General features: G+C 52.7%; 1 protein-coding gene across 4 annotated transcripts in view; it reads left to right on the top strand.

Moving 5' to 3' along the window:
- Positions 1-26,388, top strand: part of MYH9 (myosin heavy chain 9) — an 85,858-nt gene that overhangs the window by 32,219 nt on the left and 27,251 nt on the right. For 2 of the 4 annotated variants that reach the window (XM_081591420.1, XM_081591418.1), the window contains exons 3-12: positions 2,324-2,480; positions 15,380-15,407; positions 16,400-16,493; positions 20,594-20,686; positions 21,166-21,229; positions 21,968-22,066; positions 22,426-22,569; positions 23,317-23,412; positions 24,180-24,298; positions 25,088-25,240. In XM_081591420.1, coding sequence (XP_081447546.1) covers positions 2,324-2,480; positions 15,380-15,407; positions 16,400-16,493; positions 20,594-20,686; positions 21,166-21,229; positions 21,968-22,066; positions 22,426-22,569; positions 23,317-23,412; positions 24,180-24,298; positions 25,088-25,240 — 1,047 coding nt within the window. Of the gene's footprint in view, positions 1-2,323; positions 2,481-15,379; positions 15,408-16,399; positions 16,500-20,593; positions 20,687-21,165; positions 21,230-21,967; positions 22,067-22,425; positions 22,570-23,316; positions 23,413-24,179; positions 24,299-25,087; positions 25,241-26,388 lie in introns of all 4 variants that reach the window. The other 2 variants (XM_081591419.1, XM_081591417.1) reach the window with 1 other exon arrangement.

Genomic DNA, 26,388 nt, shown 5'->3' with positions numbered 1-26,388 from the left:
CACGGACTTCCAGCGCGATGGGCTCGAGGTACAGCACCCTGCCTCCCACCTGAGCTGCAGTGCTCATTCCACGGGGCTTAGTTTGATAGTCCACTGATTTGATGGGATTAGCCCAGAGAATTTTGAGGTCCTCTTGAACCCCCCTCAGGACCATCTGCCCACCCAGCTGTCAGAATGACTTGTCCTATTAAACCCCAGGGTCCTTCTGCTGTCACCACCAGCTGTTTCCAAACATCTGGCCCCATGGCGCGCCCTAAATGTGTGGCCACGTGTCCTTTACTTTCATCGGGCTGGATTTCCTAGAGTGTGGGTTTTCTCAAACCCCAGGAACAAAGCACACTTGTTTCTGAGCTCCTGGGATGACTTCACTGCTGCCTGGCCTGCCATCTCGTCCCCATCCGACAGTAGTGGAGGGAAAACCAGAGGTTCCCCAAGGCGCTCCTGTCTTCCCATATACCCGAGCCAGAGCTTGGTGATACCACGTGCAGACAGCTTTGCTTTAGAGCTTTCCTGGTCCCTCCTGAAAAGAGTAGTTGGAGGGAAAACAATTGACTGATTATCCCAGGAAGAAAGGAAATTAAGGGCCTTGCATCCCCTCCTCCAAGCAGAAGAGGCAACCAAACACACTTGTTCATGTCCCAAGCTCAGCTGCTCTTTTGCACGCGGGCCAGTGCGTGGCTGGTGGATCCCTCTGGAGTTCTGCTTTCAGCCTAACTGCTGCTTGGAAAGTTCAAGACCTATAGCCCTTGGCCAGTGCTGGGAGGGGGCTTTGTCCTGACGACCAGTTCCCATGTGGATCCTTTGTTTGGATTTGGCTACAAGATCCACCCTCATTTTTGGCGAGACTGGAGAGGGCAGGGGTGGAAGGGACTGGACTGATACATCCACAGCCCCTCAGATATGGGCTGCTGTTGGATCCAGAGGCAACAGTGGAGACAGTGAGTGTCAAGGGCACTTGTAGTGAGGGAAACAAAAAGATGTGAGGAGCTTGGAGAGTCAGCCTCCACAGCCAAGGAGGTCTGCACTGGCTGGGGGTGGGGAGGGGGGTCGTGGGACCTGGGTCTGCTCCCAACTCTGCCAGGAACCTGCCCTGTGGTCTTCAGCCGTCACTCAGCAGAGTTTGGGGCTGCAGGTGTGTGAGTCATGGCTTGTGGGCCTCGCTTCGCCTGGGTTCTTTGGGGCCTCTGGCCTATTTTTCTTGGGAGAAGGTGCTTGTGTTGCTCCAGCTGCCTAAAGAGAGCTGTGTCCCTCAGTGATTACCCATGTCCCCTAGGTGGTCTTGGGAGTCTTATCCAGGTATTAGGAGCCTGTCTTTTTTTGTGTGTTGCGAGGAGGGGAAGGAAAAAAAGAATAGCAGGGAAATTATTAGAAAAAGAAGACACCAAAGAAAGGCAGGTCTGCCTAGAAGACACCAAGGAAAGGCAGGTCTGCCTAGACTGTTGCCACTAGAAACTGCTTTCCTGAACTACTCCGAGCCCCTCACTCAATGAGGATCAACTAGCTGGCCTGTGCCCATTTTACAGATTGAGAAATGGAGGGGGCGGTTAAGAAACTTGCCCTTGTTGGGATTTGACTCTGGGGTCTGATTTAACCTGGTGAACTCAGACTTGGGGTGTCAGGTGTGTTCCCAGGAGTCTCACTGTGAGTGCTGACAAATTGAGTTCCCCTTCAGAGGAGACCTGAGTCTTGGAGAAAGATCATGGGGGACAGGACAGTGGTCTTTAAATTTTGTTTTTTTGGTTTTTTAGAGACCTTCATGTTAGTGTCTCTGGAAGATTCCAGGGAGGGGGTATCTGTCAGTGATCTACTCTCCCACAAAGGATCTAGATGGTTGAGGAGCATAATGAGTCTTTCCCAATGCTGGAAAAGTTTCAGCTTGAATATCTCAGAAAGTCCTTTAGGATAGAATAATTTGTATCTTCACACAGTTGGCTTGCTGCAGCCACATCCTTTTCCCTTTGTGCATCTCTCACAAAGGCAAACACATCTCTTATTGTCCTTATATCTCAGTTTTATAACTGGACTCCTACTGTCCATAAAGCTTGCCCCAGATCTTGCCCAAAGCACACGCTTGTTGACACACACAGCTGGCAGCAGTCTGGCAGTCAAGGGAGCCCCCTCACTGAAAGAGCAGAAATGCTGGTGGTGCCCCCATGCCTCGGCAGGTCTGCTGGAGCAGGACCTGGAAAACCAGGGGCTCCAGTGGGTGCTTTCACATCAGGCTGACTTGGGGTCCTTGGAGGCAGCAGACATTTTGCCACAGAGTTTCCATGACATTGTGAGTCAAACTTCCTAACCCATTCCCGTTTGTCACTCTTTTCAGACCTATTCAGGCCTATTCTGTGTGGTCATCAACCCATATAAGAACCTGCCCATCTATTCTGAAGAGATCGTGGAAATGTACAAGGGCAAGAAGAGGCATGAGATGCCCCCCCACATTTACGCTATCACAGACACCGCCTATAGGAGTATGATGCAAGGTGAGTCCCTCAGCCTTCCAAGGATCTGTCTTTACCTGCAGCCTTGTCGGCAACTTTGCATGTGCTCCTTCATGTTCACAGCCATGGTGATCCTATGGATTGGTATCAGTGGTACTGATGAGGGGGCTGTGCATCAAGAGCTGTAAGCCATTGCTTGAGAGCCAAGGCTGGTGGCTGTCAAAGGAGGTGTTTATACGTTGATAGAATATTGTAGAAGCTTTAAAAAAAAGTGCATTTCCTAATTATTTTCCCAATTTCTCGTTCTGATCAAGAGCTCCTGTGCCAGTCCTCTGACTTCCGGGCTGCCTCTTCTACCTGTTATTCCCTTTCCTCCATGATTTTAACCTCTTCCTCTCTTCTCCCCAGTCTGGAAACATGTGAGTTTTTACATCTTTTAAAAAAACAGACAAAGTCTCTCCTGGATTCTGTGCCCTCTGTAGGTTGTCTCTGCTTTCCTCCATCACAGTGAAGCTTTTTAGAGGAAATATCCATGCTCACGGCCTCCATTCAGCACTTCTCAGCCATACTCCTGCCCCTGCATGTCATCCGCTGCCCTCCCAGACTGGTAAAGGCCACCCTCCCTTCTGTGGAGTTCTGGGTTCTTATCTTACTTAACCTCTCCTAGGGTTGCACAGTCTTGACCACTTCCTTTTGAAAGCCCTTCCTTCCTGTGATTTTATGGTTCCCTAATCTTTACGGCCCCATTCACGTCTTGTCCCGTTAACACCTGGTGTTCCTCAAGGACTCATCCTCTGGACCATGGCCCCACCCACTTCAGTGGCTTTGCCATCACTTTCCAGCTGAGGACCAGCTCTATTAGTTGATTGCTGCAGGCCATTGCTCCCAGATGCCATTTCTCCATCCACCCAATCACCCAAGCCTGGAACATGATTCATCTTACACTGTCCCTTTTTTAATTGGCCTACTGCCTACCTCTCCAGCTTCCTGGCTTCATGGAACTCCTTGTATTTCTCCAATAGGCCTTTCTGCTTCAAACCACCGTGCCTGTTCCATCTGCCTTGCTGTAGCTGGCAAGTCTCTACTCTTTTGTTAAAGACGTGATTGAAGTATTATTGCCAGCTAGGGAGGATGTCTGGGCTAACCCTGGTAATACTTTGACTTAGGTGTGGACCAGGCCCATGTTGCCTTTATATTCTCAGAGCTTAGCCAACTACTTAGCATAGGGTTATGTTCTCATATCTTATATTGATAGTGGTTTTTCATGTCTTATTACATGGGCATCCTGGTTTTTTTTTTTCTTTAAACTTAATAGTCAATCTAGGCAGTGGTGGTGATGAGTCTTGTGTTAACTTTATCCCTGGTTTAGTGGTTTAAAATGGCAACATGTGGGCCTGTCTTGTACCATCCACACAGTGCTGTGGAAGGTGTTTCATCACCAAACTTGGTGAATTATGTAGGATGTACAAGTTTGACCTCCCCTTTGGCTCATATTCACATCTATCAAAATTCCTTGAGGAAGGCAGCCTTTTAGTTTTTAGAGTAGGATGTCAGTTTCAGAGTGCTAACTAGAAGAGTCTGGTGGGAGAACATTCTGTGGGATTCCAGAAGAGCCCGAGTCTGTCTCTAGAGGTTATGAGTCAGTTTTCTCCTGGCTCTCATAATTGGCCTCATGCAGGCTGGAGTCTTCTTGAGCTCTGCACTGCTGAGTTAGAGCATGTTCCCATACTTGGATCCTGAACCCAAAAGGTTTTTTTCTAGCAAGTGAGCTTTTTCACTTCTCGTCAAGCCATTATGATAAGAATAATGTAGTGATATACTATAGCATGGCTCCAGGGATTGGAATTTCTGAAATTAGACTGCTAGCCTTTTTTCTAACAACCTGTGGGACTTCTTTCCAAAGAGATTTGCCCGAGTTATATGTGTTCAACCATGATAATTTTGAGGGACAAAAATCAGCTCTACAGGTTAGAGACAGTTGGGGAAAAAAGGAAAAGGGAACTTGCAGAGGGCTGGAGCTTTCTTTTGTGTTGAGCAGGAAGTCTTGGCTGTAATGGAATGGCCTTGACAGGAACCAAGGAGCTGCCTCAAATTATGAGGACAAATGGGTGGGTGTTTTCATCTTTTGGAGAACAGGGATAGGAAATACATCTGCAGGCACGAGGAACCTAGGGTCTTAGTGCTTCTCTTTAATGATCTATGTAGGTGCTGGGTCCACGTATTTTCTGAACCTCAAACTGAGAAGTTTTCACCCACTCTCTGCCTCATGCTGGACTCGGTGCAGCTCTTCAGCCCCCATGTTGACCAGAGACATTTCCAAGTTCCCTCTCGTTGCACACAGTTGACCAGCAAAGCAATTGGCAACAGATTTCTTGTTCTTGAAACAACAGGGAGGAAGTTAATTAACAGAAGTTGCCCTGTTATGACAAGATGGCTCACCAGTAAAGAAAGTTCCCAAGAGGAGTCTTTGGTTCTTGCCCTAAGTCAGGTAATACCAGTGGAGCATTGGGGTCCTCAGGTTGTTAGAATCAGCTTCTCTCTTTTGGAGAGGGTGTTTTACTTAGTGCACACAGCCCCCCTGGCTTTGAGAAACACAAGTCTGGTCTCTGACACACGCATCCTAAAAGGCACAGCCAGACGGTTCTTTTTCTGCTTTTTCTTTAAATGAGAACTAGAAAAAGATTTCGTCCCTGAGCTGGCTGTGGCTTATGACATACTGGCATTTATTTTGCCAAATAGGGGAGTTGGTGGCTTTGTCTGGGGACTTTTATGAGAGGAGCTCTTTGACTTCTCCTAGGGACCTCCCTTGCCTTTCATCTCTTAAATGCTCTGGTCTGCCTGTAAGTCCTGATTTATGCTTGCTGTCTTGCAGTTAGTATTGACACTGCCCTCTTACTTTCAGAAGCACCCCAGTTTGGTTGATAAATTATATGGTTTCTCTATCTATTTGTTAGACTAAGCCAGGGTTTCTCAAACTGGCACCACTGACATTTGGGCTGGATACTCTGTTGTTGCAGGCTGGGTGGGGGTGAGACTTATCCTGAGTATATGGGATGCTTAGCAGCATCCTGGCTTTTCCCCACTTGATGCCAATAGCACCCTCCCTTTCCAGTTGTGACAATCAAAAATGCCCCCAGACATTGCTATTGAATGTTCCCTGGGGGCGCAACATTGCCCCCACTTACTTCAGAACTATTGGACTAAGTATTGCAGATGGGTTTTATTCTAAGTGTCAGCTCCAATCAGTCAGTAGTACCTTGCCTAGCCCTGTGTTGGCAAGGATCTGAGACTCAGTGCCAGAGAATGCTGGGATAGATTAGTGCTGTCTGCCATAGGCACGAGGTGAGGCATGGCAGCACATAGTACTCAAGATTAGGCTATGGAGGTAGGAGATGGAAAGTGCCAGAATGCTTGAGTACATTATTCTGGCACTGGAAGCGCTGGCAGTCTGGGTGGAGAGACAGACATGTTTGTACACAGAGATCTGTGGCCAAAGCTGTATAACAGGATGAGATGCCACCTATATCTGGTGTCAACACGACTGCAGCAAGTGTCAGATGTCTTGAGAGTTTAGAAGAAGATGTTGCCGCTGGGGCCTGGGGTGGTCAGAAAGTCACCGCGGAACACCCCGCGCAGGTCGGATCCTGTGGAAAGGCTGGCAGGTGTGTGTCAATAAATGGTTATGACACAGCCCAGGCATGCCTGGCCCAGTTTTGTTTGTTTTAATCCTCAGCCTTGGGTTTAATTAAAGTTGTGGTGACTTAGTAGGTTCACCCTCCCAACCTTGGCTTTCCCGTTGGGTTAATTTGTTGTCCTGGGCATTACTGGGTCTTCCTACCTTGTGGTTGATGCGTTCCTAAGGATTCTGTAAAAAGCGGAAGGCTTTGAATGGTCTAAGGCTGGAAAGATGAGAGAAGACTGAAGGCATACATCAGCTCTGGAGGACAGGGTACCAGGGGCTGCCCCCGGGGAATTTGGGAGTCTCCCTCTGTGGGAAAGACTGCCTGTGTTTTCACAGGAGACCCAGCCAGTTAGAGAATTGGAGCTCAGTTATCTCCCCCAGCAGGAGACGAAAAGGACTCTCTTCTATGTTAATTAGTTAGAATACCGGGTTTGGTTCACTGGTGGTGACTCTGGTATTTTAATGAGCTCCCAACATTGCTGGGGGAGGGGCAGCAGGGTCTGCTCTCATTCCAGACCTGAACTAATCCAAGAACTATTTAACCCTTTGCTCCACGCTAGTCCCACCTCTGCTCCTCAGTGGAAGCTGCCCCAGGGTGGTTGGTCACCAAGGGCTGGTGAGTGTCCACCTGCCTCTCAGTGCTTGAGTAGCCTTTCTGGGTAAGCAAAGAAGGGAAGAATTTGATCATTCTCTTTACATTTGAGGACAATCCTTCTGCCTCACAGGTAGAAGGACAGGCCCAGACATGTTAACTGACTGTCCAAAGGCCCCCAGAGAGCCAGCCCCAGAAACCAGTTCTCCCCCTCTCACCCTGGTGCCCATCTTCCAGGGCTCACTGCTGGTCCTCCTCCCTGGCTGGAGTTGGAGGGATGCTCCCTGTTGGCTTTGCCGGTTAGGGCCCTCTTTCCACCTTCACCTGGCCTTGGTGACTGTTGTTCCCATGGAGCTGTCTACCCTCTAAGGTCTTCCAGAGGGAAAGTGCTGTGTTGGGGAGGTGCTCGAAAGTGCATCAACGGTTCCTGCATAAAGCAGACTCACAGGACAGGCAGCCGAGGAAGCCGCAGATATGACGATTCCACTTAGGCAGGAATGTGCCAGCCAGGAGGCTCAGGCCCTGCCAGGGAGCCCCGCCAGCCAGCTGCACACAAAGGCCCCGCTGTCTGCAGGGAGGCCCGGAGGCAGCGGCTTACCCTAGGGCCGCACTCTGTCGCCCCTGCTGCCACACGGTCACCCCTGCCAGCCAGCTGTGTTGGATGCAGCCCTGCTGGGGTTGGGAGCCTGAGAGGCAGGCAGATACACCACAGCAGGAGGGTGGGGGGTTCAGCTTTGACAGACGACACGGCGCTTCTGGAGCAGGTCATCAGAGGAGTCTAGTCTGCTGGGTCTCTCTTGGCCTTTGCTTGAAGGAGAGATTAGCCTGGTGAGCAGAAAGTGTGTGGAGAAGAGAGCACAGGGTTTGGACTAGTTGGAGTCTGGCCCTGTTGTGTCCCGACCGACTGGGGCCGACTCTGGGCCTTCATTTTCTCGTCTGCCTCTTGACTAGATAAACGAACTTGGCAGGGTTACTCCAAGGATCGAATGAGAGGCCGTGTCCTGTGATGAATGTCCCATAGAAGGTGGCAGTGGGGCCTGGAGATGCCATGTCTTGAATGAACAGTCCCTGCCTTCTGCGAGAACTGCTTACCACACGCTCTCCCACTTGCTTGAAGAAGGTGATAAGCAAACGCTTCCTCAGGTAGCTTCTTAAAAGTCTCCTCGGTGAGCCTCCTCCGAGAGGCCAGACTCTGGGTACCGGCATGCACAGGAAGTGGCTCATCTAGCTGCCATCCCCGCAGCTACCACGTGACACACACAGGCATGTGCTGGCAGATGCAGCCTCCAGCTTGTCTGATCTGGTCCTTGGGCCTTGGGGTTGACGAGGCCTCAAGGGTGGGTCTTCAGGAGGGTGTCGGGCACATGAGAGACAGTTCCTCCCTGGCTCTGGAGCAATCCTCTGTTTATGTGCTGGTAGGCTACCAGAGGGGCGTCGTGACAGGCAGCCCTGGGCCTGCCACCCCAACACTAGAGCCCGCACATAGATGCTGCTTGGTCAGGCCCCCCAGAAGGAAAGTCGGCTCCTGAAATGAGGCTGCCTACTTACAGTGTGGTCACGCTTGTCAGTCTCATTTCTATAAAATGTTCTTTCTAGAAGAGGAATCTGTGGTTAACGGGTCCTTTTCAAGGATTCAGCTCTGGCTTGGCTTTGCTCTGGGCCGACTGAAGTGGGAGAGAAGAAAGAAGTGACCTCTCGGAATCTGAAACTTTGCGGGTGGCCGAGAACTTGGCCCCACGTCTCTGTTACTTCACATCTCCCTGTTTGCAACATGCAAACAACAAAAACTCACCTGCAACATCTCTAATGGCTAAGACGCTTTGTGCTTTTAACCTCTCTGCTGCCTACAAGCTCATTTCTCCTATTTTCTCAAGTTCTTAGCTGGAGACCCTAAGAGAGCGTGTCCCGGTATGTCAGGGCTGGACACTGGTGCGCTTGGAGGAAAGGATTGCTTTCCTTTGCCTGTCTGATTTTTGGAATTAAGCTATCAGAGGAGAACAAGATAAATTCCTCCAAACTAAAGAGATAAGGGAGCTGAGAGTCTGCAGGTGTAAAACTCAGGATAACATCAGTGGCTTCTGTAAAATTCCTCTAGTTTTGACCAAGGCTAATGGCCCAGTGTTGACCTTTGTAATAACTCCAAGCTTCTGGCAAACAGGTGGTGCTGACTGGGGCTCGGGGTGTCATTCCAACTGGACTTCCTGACTCTTATGGAAGAGCTGGTCTCTCCAACCCGAGCTGGACTGCAAACACAATAGGGCAGACCTCTAAGCTGAAAGCCAAGAACAGAAGCTATGTTCTGGGGGCAAATACTGGCCCCACAGTCCCCAGCCCATCTTTTATTTCATTTGATTGTCCTTCTCGAGACATTGGATCCCCTGGCTTCTTCAGGGCGCATCTTCATGTGCCACTGTGGTTTGTCTCCCTAGTGTTGGTGTTCCTGGTTCTCTAAGTTGGACCAAACCCATCAATGGGACGTTTGCAAAGCCTGCTGTCTCCTGGGAGGGCTGTTTGTGCTCCAACTTGAAGCCAGGTTTGTCCTGAGCTTGCCTGGTGGTGTCCATCTCATCCCGTTTGTGTCCCTTTGTCTTTCCCGCCTGTCCTCTCCGCTGCAGGGCTGTGACCTGTGGCTTAGTGCTCTCTGGCCAGGACTCCTGCCTGTCTTTCCTTTACCATGAGGGGTTATTTCAGAGGGTAAAACTGGCCTCAGGGGTTGTTAGGTCTCTCCAGATGTCCTCGTGACCTTTACTGTGGGCCGTCTATATCCACATGTGGCTTTTAAGTCTCCCTCCATCCTGGCAGACTCATGAGAGCTGCCTTAGCAGCAGCCTCACTCTGAGAAATTCTTGTTCCCAGCCCCGCGCGCCAGAAGCAGTGGTTTTGGCCGTTTTACCTGTGCGCCAGGAGCTTACTTGCGTGAGCCACTGGATGCATTTTAACCAAGATGGGGCTTGTCTGGGGCCTCTTAACAGAATGAAAGAGCAGTCCCTTGAGTTTCTTCCTAATTGTCAGGGGTGCTGGTGGGGGAGGCCTACCAGACCTCTGCCTCCTGTGCCTGGGACTGGGGCCTCTGCAGGGTTCACACCCCGACCCTACAGGGGGAGAGCGTGGGCAGAGGCACCGAGTGGGGTCCCCTGGCTTCTGGTTCGAGTGTCTGCTTGGTCTGGGCCCACCTTTGTTCCTGAAGAGAACATGGCTGGTGACACCACCACGTGCTTGGGAGCCACCAGTGGGTGTTTCTCCTCGCTCACTGACTGCAGTGGGGTGCAGGTAGGTTCCCCTGGGTGCCGTGACACCAGGCCACCGAGGCTTGGCAGCAACCCGCTAACAGGAGGCATTATTTTGCCCCCTCTTCCTCACCTCTGTTTGCTTCCCATGCACTTATATAACTCAAGCTCATGACTTAGGATGGCTTTGGAGAAAGTAGCAGACAGCTTGCAAGGCTGGTGTGACCCTTCGTCAGTGGGACTAGCCCATCACGTGCAGCTCTGAGGCTCTGGCCTATGGGAGCAGCGTGGGGAAGAATCTGGAGGCCTGGCTTCTTGGCCCAGCTTATGTGCTTTGACCAAGTCATTGGGTTTCTCAGGACTCGATGTCCTGACTTCTAGATGCAGGTGATAGGACTACCGGTTGTCTAGAACCTTCCCAACCCCCACATCTGAGCTCAAACCCAAAAGTCTCTCCACATTTCACACCTGGCAAAGTGCCTGGTGTTTTCACCCACTAGGACCAAAATGCTGTCCCTGAGAGGGTCTTGGGAAAAGTAACCTGCAGCCCTGGAGTTTGTCCCCGCAGCTTGAGGCTTCTGTCCCAGGCGACACCGAGCAGGGGTCCCACAGCGGGTGACCTGGGGGTCTGCTGTGCAGTTTTAGCAGAAAAACAGCCCCCTTGGTGTGGACAGTCGCAAGCCCACTGGTCGTGTCATCTCTCACCCATTCAGGTGGGCTGTCGAAGCTGCAACTGCCCTGTGCATTCATTTTTGCTTGGCCTGTATCCACATCTCAGTCGGTTCTGGAGAAAAACCCTATTGATCTGAAGACGGGTCCTGCAGGCAGAACCCTGTTCCAGGTGCCCCCAGAGGGCAGCCCTGCAGAAGGCCAGCAGGCATTATCTGAGTGAACGTCTGATGAGTCAGCCCTGGGCAGCCGCAGTGGGTGAACAAGACCTGTTCCCTTCCTCCCGTACTTCCTGTCGGGGCTGATGTCACATCACAGCTGAGCGAGCCGCGTGGCCTTTTATGGACAAGAATCGGCAGCTCCTCTCTCAGAGGAAGTGAGCGAGAAGGCCCCTCACAGAAGCCTGTAAAGCCTGTACCTGGCCTGAAATACCTGTGGTTGGGGCTCCCCCACCACCCACCTGTGCCGGGGCCTCCTGAGCTGGCTGGAAACACCTGTCCATGTGGACTTCAGAATTGGCTCCAAAAGGCCTCAGGGCATTTGGGGTTTAAAATAAAATCCGGGGAGGGAATGGCCTCATCACTGGATATGTAACTTAAAACCTTTCTCGTTGTTGTTGTGAGGAGGCCATGCGTTTGGGAGAGCTGGGAGGTGCAGAGGGCTGGGGTCATTGCGGTCAGTCTCCAAACCCTGCCCTGTGTCTCAGGCTTTAGGCACCCGCCTCATTTGATCCTTGGAGCGGCGCTGCCCGGGAACCCTGCCCTCTGATTGCCTGGAGGCCGAGGGCCAGGCATCCCGCGGGGACGTGCAGAACGAGGGTGCTGCCCTGGGCTCTAGGGCACCCAGCCAGCGACTGTCTTCTCTCCCCCGTGGCTCCAGACACATGGACCAGTAGTTGTAAAGTGTGTTCCCAGGAACCCTGTCTCCACCTCCCAAGCAGCTCTGGTTTTTATCTCCTGCTGTTCATATGGGGGACTCAGAAAGATTTTTTTCCTGAGGAAAGGCTGCTGCTGCTGCTTTTAAAGGCTGTATTGAACTTCTTACAGTATTGTTTCAACGTTTTGGCTTTTTGGTATGTAACATCCTAACTCCCCGACCAGGGATTGAACCAGAAACCCCTGCATTGGAAGGCAGAGTCTCAACCACTTGACCGCCAGGGAAGTCCCTGCTGCGGCTTTTAAAAGAGTTGAAAATCACTGCAGAGATTCGTGTTCCTGTCTCTACCCTGTCCCTGCCAAGGCAGGACCAGGGCAGGAGGGGTTCAGAGGCCCTAAGTCAGGCTACTGTCTTCATCCTGTGGGAGCCTGTTTCCCAGAACAGGATTTTCTCTGGTGGGTGCACTTCCCTGGTTCTGGGCTGTAGGATTCTTATCTGTCTGTCTGTCTATCTCCTCTATAGTGGAGGAAGGAAGGGTGTTTTCAAATAAGCCTTCATTTCACATAGACTCAAATAAGGACTTGAGCAAACAATGGAGTGGGCTGGACTCGGAAGAGTTTGTGTCCCTAGAGAGGACTGTATGGGGAGAGCTTATGGAGTGTGTGTTAAGGAGGGTTCTGGCCGGAATGCACTGGGGCCCTGGCGCAGTAAACTGAGCCGGGGGAGAGCCGCTGAGAATTTCCTCCACCCTCCCCCATCTTCTGCCCGACCCCTGGTGGCTCAGCAGTAAAGAATCTGTCTTCCAGTGCAGGAGCCCTGGGTTTGATCCCTGGCTCAGGAAGATCCCCTGTAGAAGGAAATGGCAACACACTCTAGTATTCTTTCCTGGAAAATCCCATGGACAGAGGAGCCTGGTGGGCTGTGGTCCATGGAGTCGCAGAGTTGGGCACGACTGAGCGACTAAACAGAAGAAATGCTTCTGAGCACAGGAACAGAGCCAAAGGCAGTGAGATAGGCTTGTGCAGACCAAGGGCGGTGCCTGCTTCACCTGCCTCCTAAGAGATGCAGACTCAACCTTCTGTAAAAAGTGAGAAATCGACAGGTTCTGGGGGATGGTGGGCAGGTGGATTTAGGGGCACCCGGTGGTAGGGGCAAGAGTTGGGGAAATCAGAAACGCCTCCTGTCAGGTTTCCTCTGCAGAAGTATTTGCCTCAGCGAATGTTCTGGCGAAGCAAATTAAGGTTTCTTTAAAGTGTAAAATTCAAGGGTTGGAGAGTTTCCTTTTAGGCTGTATTGACAGTGGTACCTTGGCTTCAGGAGTTGGAGGTGAAAGGTCAGAGAGCAGGGAGAGCTGGAGATGGTGGAGTGGATGAAGCTTACATGAAGTGTTTGGTTCTGGAAGGGGGATGTGAAGTGTGTGCAGGCCTCTGTGTAAGTGCCTCTATCTGTGTGTGTGCACCTACAGGTATGCGTGTATATGTGTACGTGTGCCTATGTGTGCACTCATGGCTCTGCACATCCTCCCAGGCACGTCCGGTCTCTGCATTCATGTGTATGCGTGTCCACATGCAACTTGTCCACAACCCTGTGTGTGTGCGTGTGGGTCTGTGTGCATAGTGTGACTGTGTGTGCGTGCCCACACGTGTGTGTTTGGGGCCTCTGCTTCCTGTTGTTCAGCCATTCAGCATCTGACTCCCCCTCACACAATCAGAGGAATTCCAGCCGTCCCAGGGACCAGGCTTGGACAGCCCTGGGAAAACGGTTCCTCTGGAAGGGATGGGAATGTTTCCTTTTATGGTAGCCTCAGCCGCCACTGCCTGCCGCGCCGCGCAGGTACATTCTTGCCTGCTCCCAGGGAGCGGGACTGAACACGCTAGCTGCTGGGCAGCCTCTGAGATGCAGCAGAGGGTGGGGGAGGGAGGCCTGACCCCATCACAGCTGTGTTCTTTCTGTTGTGTGCCGCCCCCCCAGCCCCCTTATTCCCTTATTCTGCCCTGGCTTCCCCCACCTTTAGCACCTCCCTCCTGCCCCTCCCCCTGCTTTCCCTTCCCTGCTGTCTTATCAGGGACCCCGCTGGGTCTGTCTCAGGCCCTACTGCACAGCCTTGAAGGGCCCTGTTCTTTGGGAAAGTCGAGAGCTGGAAGCAAGGTCACCCTCCGGGTCTGCTCTGAACCCTTGCCCAGTGTGGGGCAGGGTGCTGGCTGTGTCCGTGTGAGTGGCCGGGTTCCCTCCACACTCCCGCACTGTTGATATTTCTAGGGGCTGGAAGGGCAGCTGCAGCTTGTGTTGGATGCGAGCTTTCTTGTTGCTCCTCCCTGGCTGGACTCCCTTTCTCCCTCCCGAGACAGGAAAAGAGGTAGTCGTCAGAAATGTGCAGCCGAGTGGGCTGCTGGGATCAGCATGCAGGAGAGGTCCCCTCGCAGAGAGGCAGGTGACCTCGCTGCACAGTATCTGCTGGTGCCCAACAGCTAAATCCATCTCTCAAGGCGAGACACACAGGCTGTCCTGAGTCTGCCTCGAGATGCCCCATCCTGCAGGGTCCTGACTGGGCAGTAGAGCCCGTGGGGGTGTTCTTCCAGATGGCTGATGTCAGTTTCTCTCCAGCACTGAGGCTACTGACAATTTCTGGAACCCTGGTTACTTCTCAACCAGTTCTTCCACCTCCCTGACCGAGTCAGCACCACCCATCATGGTGACTTCTTGATGGGGAGGTAGATGGACAGCAGCTGCCTATGGAGTTCATTCCTTGCACAGGCTTCCAGGCTGGGTCCTTTGCACATTCTTTCTGTTTTTCAAACTAATCCTGTCAGGGAGTTAGTAGCATGTTTACGTATGGATAAGGAAACCGGGACTTGGGAACCGCAGACCTCACTGCAGCCAAGTGTCCGTTAGTAGCCTGGTCCTGGATTCAGGCTGACTTTACCTCAGGGAGGTGGGTGGGGTGTTCCATGCGATGGGATAAAAAGGGGAAAAAAAAAGGTTTTTGTTTTTAGCTGTTGCTTAAAATTGCACACTCAGGACTGAGCCAGGTCAGCCCTGATATCTTAAATAAAGCATTTCTGTCAAACTTTGCTTTCAAAGCTGAGCATTACTGTTACGTCTGCCCCCAAGGGGAGAGCATTGTTTACATCCTTGCTGGCTGAGGATCTCACAGAGCTGGGAGAGTGGCTGAGAGTTCCTGACCCCCAGGCTGGGAGATCCCAGTTATCACAGAAACTGGTCAGGAGCTGATTCTAAAGAGCTTCTGTTCTTTCTGAGCTGCCTCCGAACTCACATTACTGAGCACTTTCCCCATGTCAGACACCACACCGGTGCTTTCACACATGTAATTTCCATGTACACTCTAATCCCCCATCATGGGAGGAGGCTGGGGCTCCAGGAAGGCCATGCCAAGGCAGCATCTTAGCCCAGGGCTGTCCCACTGCAAAGCCAGCCTTGACCCCACCTCTCACCCAGCATCTTACTTGTGCCTCTTACCTGGATGAGGACAGTGTTTTAAACAGCTGCCACAGTCCTCGTTTCCAACAACTCCAAGTTAGAAATGCACAGGGCAGGCCCCACCTTAGCACTCAGGAAAGTAGATTTCCAGGGAGCTTTCCAGAGGTTGGCTTCCTCAAAGGTGGACAGACGGAACTGGGGCTGGGTGGGCAGCCAGGGCGGGCAGTCTGAGCCCCTGGAGGAGGGAGCAGCTGCCACCGGGGAATGTCCCTCCTCCCGGTGAGGCAGTGGGTCAGCGTGTGTCGGTGGTGTGGGACCCCCAACCCCCCTGTAAGGCCAGCGTCTGAGGCTTTTTGCTCCTGGAAAGTGGGGGTGGGGGCAGTGGGCAGCTCTTCAGAAACTGGAGGGGGAGGCTTTATGTCTCCTGGAGGTTAACCCCTTGTCTCTTTTGTTTCAGACCGAGAGGATCAGTCCATTTTGTGCACGTAAGTGTTTCTCTCTGGGTGGCGGGGCCTTGGTCACTATGTTCTGTTCTTACTCTTGGGGACTCCTACCAAAACCTAGGTCCATGAGATCCATTCCCAAGTCAATCCCCTATCCCAAAAAGTGAAAAGTGAAAGTGTGAGTTGCTCAGTCGTGTCTGACTCTTTGTGACCCCCTGGACTATAGCCCTCCAGGCTCCTCTGTCCATGGAATTCTCCAAGCAAGCATACTGGAGTGGGTTGCCATTCCCTTCTCCAGGTGATCTTCCTGATGTAGGGATTGAACCCAGGTCTCCTGCATTGAAGGCAGATTCTTTACTGTCTGAGTCACCAGGGAAGCCCCCACTTCCCCAAGGAACAGGCTTAATGTTTGCTACTCAGTGGTCCCACAGTATGAATGAGCTTTCTTTCATGGCCAAAGATTTAATCTCCTTCCTGAAAGGAGGGGGCAGGGCTGGGGTTTATAGCCAAGAAGAAAAGCAAGCATTTTCTCAACAAGGCAGAGTTGGGAGCTGATGGCCCAGAGAATACATTCTCCTGCTTTGAACCTCAGCTTTCTTTACCTGGGCTTCTCACCTTTGTCCTCTGAACCTAACGAGAAGCTGATGAATCAATCCACTGCCGAGGAAGTTAACGGTATAGAACATTCCTTCAAGTGAAGTTTCAAGGGAAGATGTATAAGTGCCTTTGACCCCTGAGTCAAAACAGCTGCCGAAAACTGATTCCTGAGACTTTTAGAAGCAAAGGCTGCCAAGTGACCAGGGCAGGCAGTGGACTGAAGTTTACTCTTGTCAGGACTCTGGAGGGCCATGGGAAAGGGCCCCAGAGAGGATTCCAGAGTTTAATCTGTCCCTTTCCTGCCATGGGCTGTTGGGGAGGTGGTGTCCCGCATTGGCACCCACAGAATGGGAGACAGTAGAGCCTGCAGTGGGAAAGGGGAGACACCCAAGATTTGGCCACTTCTCCCCTGAGAACTTCTCTGGCTCTCCTGGCAGGGGTGAGTCTGGAGCTGGCAAGACGGAGAACACCAAGAAAGTCATTCAGTACCTGGCTCACGTGGCCTCATCACACAAGAGCAAGAAGGACCAGGTGAGTGTGGCCTTCCTCCCCATGGACGTGCCTCGTCTCCCCAAGGAAGAGCACTTAATGATCCATGACTTGGCGTTTGGGGGACTGAAATAGAGGCCAGGCCCACTTTCCTTGAGACTGCGTCTTGGCCATCCTGGGAGTGGGTCTGGTGTTAGCCAGCCCATTTCCTCCTGACCGGCCCTAACTCTGAGTTGCTATGGAAACTGGAGACTGCTGGAAGTTTGCAGCCCATGCTGTGTGGCCTCCACCTCTGAGGTTGGAAGACAGATTCCAAAGCTTGGTTCTCAAGTCAATGGAGACTTGAAGGATCTCGCGCAGGCCGGCATTGGAACCCCTGCTTCTGTTCCCTGGTGTTGAAATGCCTCTGGGTGGGCAGCCCCCAGCGAAGAGAGAAAAGGCAGCTGCAAAGTCATCTCACTTCCCTTTTTCTCCCCCTCTCCCCCTTGGTGGACTGTGGTCGAACCCAGCAGTGTCCTCGCTAGGTGAGCTGCACGTTTACTGCACGTTGTACACCGGGAATGCGTGTTCTGCCCATCGTGTGCCCTTGAATTACGATTTTTTTCTAAGCAGCTTTTCACTCCACACCATTGTCACTCTCTGCGGCTAGACCTCTTCTTACAGGCTCGGTTCACTGACTGTCTTGGGAGGAGGGGCTGGGTTGTGACACACGGTGACCTCGCGTGCACTCTGCAATGACAGCCCCCGCAGAAAGGGGACCAGTCTCACCACCTAGCTGTTCTCAGAAGCTCAGAGTTCCCATACACATGAGGGCCAGAAGTCCCCGTGTGGAGCCCTGACCGAGGCACGGCAGAGTGAGCGTCTGCCTGACCAGACCCCCGCACGCTCAGCGTGCCAGACCAGATGGGGTGGGCGGCCCTTACCGCACTGGCAGGAAGCCGTGCCAGGAATCTGCTCACTGGGCTTCCCTAGAGCGGGGTGTGGTCAGTCTGAAGCATGCCCGTGTGGTGCTCTCTCTCTGTCTCTCAAGTACACACTCAAACTTCCCTATGAAATCTCAGTGCCACTGGTGTCCCCTACAGCCATCTGGGCGCCCCCCACTTCCCGGGGCGCTGTGTGCAGCGTGTGTAAGTAAGTAGCGGTGTGTCTCCTTGCATGCAGACCTGGGGTGTGTCCTGCAGAATGCTCTAAAGAGGACAGTCTTCTGGAATCAAGCCAGAAGTAACTTTTCACGCGCCAGACTTCGCCAGACATTCTGAATCTTTTTCCAAGGGGTGTCAGGAGTTATATTTAGAAACGAGTAAAGTTTTCTTTTGCTCTCTCTCTCTACCCACCCCTTCCCTCATTTTCCATTCTTTTTAAGGGACCTATTTTAAAAACAGGGCTGGGGAGGTTAGGAGTTCTCTAGCTGCGGTTTTCCATCTCTGGATTTGCAGGAAAATCCATTTCCCAACTATTGGTTGAATGCCTAGTATGTGTCTGGATCTCCAGAGGGTGGCCTTGGTGTCCCTGCCCTGTGGGACAGGAGGGGGGACCACAGTTACAGAGCAGTGATGTTGACCCACATGCGTTAACGTCTGGGGCTGATCCATCTGCAGGTGCAGGGAGAAGCAGGCCCCCAGCACTCAGGACGGCACGTGGGAGCTGTGACAAGTGGAGGCCAACTTGTCACGTCCTCTTTCTCAGGCTACTGTGTGATGGGCACACGGTACCCAGCTCCAGGTTCAACTAGAATGGTTGAATAGGCTGCCCTTGGCTTCCCACGACCATCCAGCCCTCAGTTGTAAAGGCCATTGACCAGTTTGTTTGATTTCCTTGCCTGAAGCTGTGCAGTGATTTTCCACACACAGCTAGGCCACGAGACACTCTTGAACTTGGTTTGTGCCTTGTGTTCTAGGCCTGTCACGGCATACGCTGGGGAGCTTGCTCCCCGCAGTGACCCAAGTGCTCATCCCAAGACCATCCATTGGGATACCCCAAACCTCACCTTGTGGGGGGCCAGGCTTTAGCCAGATGGCAAGCTGGCAAAGCGGCGCTGAGTGAAGGGACTTTCCAGATGGACTTCTAGAGTCTGAACAGCGACCTCTGATGCTCTTCCTCCCTCTGGTTTTTGTGTACTAGTTGGAGGCCCCTGGCAGAAACTCCACCCAGGGAAGCCCTTCAGAGACCACGCAGATAATCCCAAACCTCACGAGCACACGCTGCCTATAGCAGTGCCTCGTAATTTCACAGTATGCAGGTTTCATTGACAAATAAAGGTCTCTCCTGTGCCCAGTTAGGCATCAGTGAAGAGAAACCTGTAGGTTAGCCGCCACCATTCAGTTCAGCTGAGTTCAGCTCGGGAATCCGAGCTGGTCACTCCTAGGTTGGCCTGGTGGCCCCACGTTTCCACAGCAGCAGCCTGTGTCCCCAACAGAGGCCTTAGCTTTGCCTCTAAGCAGGCTGCCTGCTCCGGTGGGGACCAAGCTCCCATCTGACTGTGGGAACAGGAGTGGCTCGGCCAGCCTGGCAGCCTGGCCTGTGCTTGGAGAAGGTGTTTTAGTGGGTGGGGGAGCAGCGCTCAACCAACTCTGGATCCATGGGCTGCCTCGCTGTCGTCCTAGTCCGTCTGAGCCTGGGGGCTGGAAGCCAGCGTCCTGTGACTGCTGGTGCCCTGCACTCCTGTAGGGCCTGCTCTGTGGGCTTGACCTCTGCCCCTTGACCTGGCTGCACTGACCCTCCTCCACTTAATCTGTACAGTCCAAAATCAAGACTCTCCAACCCTGGGAGGATCCCTGACCAGGGATGGCTGTTGTGGGGCCCCCTCCAGTCTCTGGTGGCCTTTCCAGACCCCAGAGCATCGTCAGTGTTCTGTAGACTTATGTACAGAATGGTGAGCCTGAGCGGCCTTGTGTGCTGCAGGCGTCCCTGGGAGGCTGTAGTTCATGGCTCTTTGGGGAGCATCTGCCACCAGTTCTCCCTTTCATCACAGATTACAGGCAGCCTTTATTCTCAGAAAGTCCTGGCTTGACTCCAGCCCTGCCGATAAATAGAAAATCCCACCTGGCCCTTGTGTGATGTGCTGTCTTCCTAGATTACCCAGGTATTAAGGTGAACAGGAGCCGTCTTTTCCTCAGGCAGTGTCAGTTATTACCTGGCCTGCCAGGAGGATGATAACTGCTTCCAAAGGCCTGCCCACCTGATAGCAAGGAGCCCCCAGGTAGGGCTGGGGTATGGCGAGAGACAGTGTGGTGACTGACATGTGTCAGGTAGAAGCCTTGAATTCGATGACCTGCTTTGCTGGATGACAGCTGGATGACCTCGGGCAATTCAGTCCCCTTCCCTCAACTTCAGTTTTCTCTTCCATGAAATGGGGCTACTCTTGTCTTTCCTACTCTAAGTATCACGAGGACCCAGGGAGAAGAAGGCATAAATAAGGGGACATTTTTGCCGACCACCAAGTATCATGAGACTGTAGTAGGGCTTATTGATGTTATCAATAAATAATTAGAACTCAAAGTGGGCCTTGCTGATCCCATGCTCAGACACCTGACTTGCTGGGAGCAGGTTTAGGGGGCATGGGGGTGGCTTGGGGAGTGGCAGGACAGGGGACCAGCAGGGAAAATGCAGAGTTTATTAGGACACATATATGACAAGGTGGTGACTTGCGGATCTAGTTCCCTTTCTCCTTGTCCTATGAAAAGGGAGAAGTTTTTTGTGGGCTGTTGGGTGGGGAGTAGAGGCCCGGGGGGCAGAGGAAGGGCAGCATCCTGGATGGAAACGATCCAGGGGAAGGATTGATGCCTCTGTGTCTCTTCTTGTTTCGAGTGCTGCTTCCCAGTGCATCTTCCAGGGCTGATCCAGGCCATCCTGCCAGGTCCCCAAGCTGGATGGGCAGCCTGCTTTCTCTTTCTAGGACCACTGGTTGGTTAACCCAGGAAGCAAATTCAAGTCAGGCAGCATTTCCAGACGTCTGGCAGGAAGATCACTCTGGAGTGACAATGGGGACCAGGCCAAGGCGGTGTGGTCGGAGTCCGGAAGCCCCCATCCCTGGCATGTGGGGCGTGTGGACACGGCTCTGGCGCCTCCCCTCCGCCTGGCAGAGCAGGTCTGGCAGCCACGCCACTGCCTGGCCCTCACCACGCCTCTGGGTTCCTTTCCAGGGTGAGCTGGAGCGGCAGCTGCTGCAGGCCAACCCCATCCTGGAGGCCTTCGGGAACGCCAAGACCGTCAAGAACGACAACTCCTCTCGATTTGTGAGTGATGGTGCTCACGGGCACCTTCCCACTGGGTGTTTATGCCTCAGATGGGAGAGAAGGGTCAGACTTGGTGCTTCCAGGCCTGTTGCAGGCAGTAGACTGGGTCATGCACCTGCATAAGGAGCTTCCTCAGCTCAGGTGACGAAGATAATGAGGCAGCAGGGAGTCCCCACCGGTCCCCTGCTTGTCCTGATGTAACCGCAGCCAGTTAGAACCTGGAGTCAGACCAAGCAGAAGAGCCTCCAGATAACTGCTTCCCTCCTCCCCTCTGTGGAGGAATTTGGGCACCCCTGGGCCTGGTCCTGGCTCAGGCTTAGCTGTGTGGCCCTTCTGAGTCCTGAGTTCCCGTGCAATTGGGGTGCCGGGTCCCTGGCTGCCAGACGCAGGCTCAGTCTCCTGGTTTCCTGCCTCAGGCTGTGCCTCTGGGGAAGGGGCTGGACGATGGGGCTCTGATCTCTTTATCTGTCTTTCCTCAGGGCAAGTTCATCCGCATCAACTTTGATGTCAATGGCTACATTGTGGGAGCCAACATTGAGACTTGTATCCTTGTGGTTAACTATAAAAAGTGTTCTGGCTCTGGGGGGGAGGGAAGTGACCTTGATGGACAAGAGGCTGCTTCCTGATTCCAGCGGTTTCCCCTTTACCGGCCTCGTATGACACCTTGTCTATGGCACCAGGGAGAGGACCAGGATAAGTTGGTTTTTGTTTATAGGAGGGATAAAATTGAGCTTAGGGCTTCCCAGGTGGCTCAGTGGTAAAGAATTCACTTGCCAATGCAGGAGACACAGGAGACAGGAGTTCAATCCCTGAGTCGAAAAGATCCCCTGGAGAAGGAAATGGCAACCTACTCCAGTATTCTTGCCTGGAGAATTCCATGGACAGAGGAGCCTGGCGGGCTATGGTCCATGGGGTCACAAAGAGTTGGACACGACTGAGCATGCGTGCAAAGTTGATCTTTGAATAGGATGGAGCTATTGAAGGTCATCTAGTGTGGTTCCCATTTGGGTGAATGCTGCTTTATTTCTCCTTGATGTTAATAGCCTGGGGAGGCATTCTGAGCTCCTTTCTCTGTGAAAAGGGGGCCCTTTATACAGACGAGGCTCCTAAGTGTGAGGGCTGCCGTTTGGACAGGCTGCACCCCATGAGGGACAGAGCCAGGGTAGTTTGCCTTTGCTTTGTTTTGCCATTTTCTGCTGGTGAAGTTCCATCGCTTTTCAGTGCGGGAGCGTGTGGGGCTGCCTTCCCTGCGGTGTGCACAGTTCCTTAATGTTCTTGAAGATCTCCTGGAGAAATCTCGTGCCATCCGCCAAGCCAAGGAAGAGCGGACCTTCCACATCTTCTACTACCTGCTGTCTGGGGCTGGGGAGCACCTCAAGTGTGAGTCATGGGCCCACCTAGGGGATCTCCCTGCAGTCAGGCCACACACTGCAGTCGGGAAATGAAATCTCGGCCTAGGGGCAGGCAAGGCGAGCCTGACTTCTGTTTCTGGGCCGGCTGCGGGCTTGGCCCCTGTTTCCAGCCAGGCCAGACCTTTTTGCAGGTCACTGCACAGCTGCAGGTTTCTGAGCCTTGATGCTCTTGGGTGGGGGGCTCTGTGTGTGCCCATCTCACGTGCTGGGGAGAGTCAGCATTCCTGTGGTGTTTCGGGGCGCTTCCCCATCTCCCACACCTTTGAGGTCACAGGGTTGACTGGAGCCTCCTGACCCTCACTGAACTTTGCTCTCTGCCTCCTATAGCTGATCTCCTGCTAGAGTCATACAACAAATACCGCTTCCTGTCCAACGGGCATGTCACCATTCCCGGGCAACAAGACAAGGACATGTTCCAGGAGACCATGGAGGCCTTTCGGATTATGGGCATCCCAGAGGAAGAGCAGATGGGTATGGGCTAGCCCTTCCTGGGGAGGCTGGGGAGTGCTTTCTGTTGGCACTGGCTGTTAGGAAGTCCGTAGAGACCGGAGGAAGGCTGAGTGCTGGGAGGTGGGCCTGCAGATTTGAGGTTCAGGGTTATTTCTTCCTGGTCTTATCGCCTGGGGACATATGGGGACAAAGGACAGGTTCCTAACTGCCCAGGGCCTGGGCCTACCGCTCCTGTCCTTGCCATTTGCTGGAAGTGGAATATTCCTGCTTTGTCGGAGCCAAGCGTGGAAGGGGCTGGGGCTTCTGCACTGGTGACGTCCGGAGTGACAGTGGTGTGGAGCTTGCCTGTGTCTTCTCGTTTCTCTAGAGGGAGGTGAAGGGGGCCTTGATGCTGTATTTTAGGAAGATTAGGGGCTGCAGCGTGTGTACCCTGTTCTTCAGCATTAGAGTCAGGGTCACTTTGCTCTCCCACCGACAGCATGTACATGGACAGGCCTGGCTGTGTTCCAGTAAAACTATATTTGTAAAAACAGACAGTGGGCCCTAGGTAGAGGCACGTCTGAACTTAGAAGCATTAACAGAGCTTGTATCTAAGCACAAGGCTGTCCCAGCGGAGGTCGACCAGAGGCCCTGGAGATGTGCTTGAGGCCAAGGCCTGGTGCCTCACATGGCTTGTCTTGCCTGAGGGCCTCTGAGGGGTGACACCCCACCTGGGGGCTTATTATTCTACCCCACTTGGTTCTGAGCTGCCTTTCATTGCACCCCAAGGCTTGCTGCGAGTCATCTCGGGGGTCCTCCAGCTCGGCAACATTGTCTTCAAGAAGGAGCGTAACAGCGACCAGGCCTCCATGCCCGACAACACAGGTAACCCCGTGGGCCCCTCACCTGACTACGTGGGTAGGGGCCTGGGTGAGATGGCTCAGGAGAAGGAGTCTTGGAGAGATCTTAGACACTCTTCTTTTTTATTGCACGTGTGTTTATGGCTGCCTGTCACTCCATATTTTTGTAAAACACTCTTGAACATGACCCTGCTGCTCCTTCACGGAATAAGTGTCAGAATGAGCTAGAAAACCCATGATCTGTGGCCCCGAGTTTCTCTCATTTATGTTGAGACCAGACCGGTTGTCTCCGTTTGTAAAACAGTCATTTCTGCTGTCATTCGACTTGCCTGTGAGCTTGGGAGGACATGAAACATTGTCTTCACCCTAGCTCTTCGGCCATTGCTAGTCCTTGGGTCATTGCAAGTGACCCTACTTAAGTTAGCCTTAACATGTGCTCCTGAGGGGCTTTCGCAAGAATTTAATGCATGGGCATGTGAGTTGTCCTGTCCTGTCCCCATCTAGGGTGGTGCTGTTTGTGTTCAGGACCCTCTTTCACACTCAGGATGTGGCCAGGGGTGTGCAGAGGTCCTGATGTGGGGCCCTGAGTTGGAAGCCATGCCCGCTGGCCTGTCTAAGGGGAGAGCTGACTGTTCTGTGCCCTGTGAAGGAAGGGCCGGGCCCGGGTTGATTGTCCTGGTAACGATCACTCAGTTACCACGCCTTTTGCAGGTTGAGCAGAGGGACTGGTTCTCTTGGGTTTAATTAAAAAACCTTTTACCCCTTCCTTCCTTCCTCTTTGAAAAATATTAGCTGCCCAGAAAGTATCCCACCTGTTGGGTATCAATGTGACTGATTTCACCCGAGGAATCCTCACCCCGCGCATCAAGGTGGGACGGGATTATGTCCAGAAGGCGCAGACGAAGGAGCAGGTGAGCCCTCTGGCTGGGGGGTTGGGCCACCTCCTTGGCGAGGACTGTTGTGGTGGCCACGTTGAGGCCTGCCCTGGGGCGGCTCCTGTATTAGCACTGTCCCCTGGTTCCCTCTCTTGAGTCCTCACGGCACCGTGGAGAGCAGGTAGTGTCACCCCCACTGAGAGCAGGAGGAAGCTGGGCCCAGGGTCCAGGCTTCAGGAGTCACTGACTCATGGCTGGTCTTGGCTCCTGGTTAATCTGGTCTCCACACCCCTAGCTGTGTTACTTGAAGCATGTCTCAGATGTCATTTCTTCTGTAGACACTTGAGTTCATATCCATTTATTTTAAAAAGGTCTTTGCAAAGATTATCTGGGGGCTTCCCAGGTGGCACTAGTGGTAAAGAAGCTGCCTGCCAATGCCAGAAGCCCAGGTTTGATCCCTGAGTGGGGAACATCCGCTGGAGGAGGACATGGCAAGCCGCTCTGGTATTCTTGCCTGGAGAATCCCATGGACAGAGGAGCCTGGCAGGCTACAGTCCATGGGGTCGCAAAGAGTCAGACACGACTGAAGTGACTTAGCATGCACGCACACAAGTTCACTCGGCACGTAATGTTGAAAGTTTAGGCTCTTGCAATTTTCATTATAGATAACACTGTGGTGAACATATTTGTGCTTGAAGGTTTTTCCTCATCTTTGGGGCTGTTTTTCTGGGGGTGGGCCCTGCAGGTGACATTGTTGGGGTAAAGGGAATGAGCGCTTAAAGGCTTCCTGTGTCTGACCTTCCCCCCCGCCCTGTGTCCCCGCAGGCTGACTTTGCCATCGAGGCCTTGGCTAAGGCCACCTACGAGCGCATGTTCCGCTGGCTGGTCCTGCGCATCAACAAGGCTCTGGACAAGACCAAGAGGCAGGGCGCCTCGTTCATTGGGATCCTGGACATCGCTGGCTTCGAGATCTTTGATGTGAGCCTCTCCCTTGAGCCCCCTCCCACCTCCCGGGCCTCTGGGGCTGCCTTCTCCTTGGGCTGGGGTCCTCTCTCACCTGGTCCCGCAGCAATTTGAGCCGGCCACCTCCTTGCTTGTATGGAGACAGGAGACAGCAGTTGGGTGTATTTAAAGCTTAAATAAAGTGCCCTTTCCCAACCAAACATGCTGGTGAGAATGGTACCATCTAGATGGTGCTTTAGGAGGCCTCACAGACAGGGGCTTTCTGTTCATTTATTGTTTATGTTTTCTCAAATATTTGAGTGTTGTGACATGACTTTGTCCCTGCCCACAAAGACTTTGAGGTCAGGTAGCAAAAACTGGTAATTGCAGGAGCTCAGAGATTCTTCAACCTAGGGTCCATGGCTGTTTTCAGAGGAGCCGTGAACTTGGGTGGGGAAAGAATTACCTCTTTATTTTCACTAACCTCTCATTAAATGATGCAGTTTTTTTCAGTTGTGTATTCAGCAGAGTACACAAACTACAGCTGTTCTGTCTCTAGTAGAAATCAGATATTTTCACATCATAGGAGCCATTGCATATTGTTGTATTGTTTGGGTTCACAGGTGTCACTAGTGGTAAAGAACCCGCCTGCCAATGCAGGAGACATAAGAGATGCGGGTTCGATCCCTGGATAGGGAAGATACCCTGGAGAAGGGAATGGCAACCCACTCCAGTATTCTTGCCTGGAGAATCCTATGGATAGAGGAGCCTGCTGGGCTACAGTCCATGGGGTCACAGAGAATCGGACACGACTGAAGCGACTTGGCACACATGCATACTGTTTGCATTCAGCTCTACTTCAAATTCTAGGTGTTACGAAGCTGACGGCTTGGACTTGTGCTTGTTAATTAAGAAGCACTATGGTTTTCTATGTTACCATGTTTGATAATTACATTTCAAGATAGCTTCTTTCTCTTTTGATCTATTTTGTGCATTTGAAAACATCATCTTGATACAGGGGCTCCACCAGACTGCTGGTGGGGTCCGTGGGCCCCAGCAGTACAGTCCCTGCTGTGGGTGTGATGAGGGAAAGCCCACAGGGGGCAGCATGGAGGGGCCCCAGGAGATTCTGCCCAAACACCTCTCCAGTCCTTCCTGGGGGCTTGCCGGCAGCAACAGGGATC

Source organism: Giraffa tippelskirchi, chromosome 4, assembly GCF_054371585.1.
Source record: "Giraffa tippelskirchi isolate mGirTip1 chromosome 4, T2T-mGirTip1v1.2.pri, whole genome shotgun sequence".
Lineage (NCBI taxonomy): Eukaryota > Metazoa > Chordata > Mammalia > Artiodactyla > Giraffidae > Giraffa > Giraffa tippelskirchi.
Note: the sequence above shows the minus strand (reverse complement) of the source record. Positions and strands in the feature narration are given on the sequence as shown.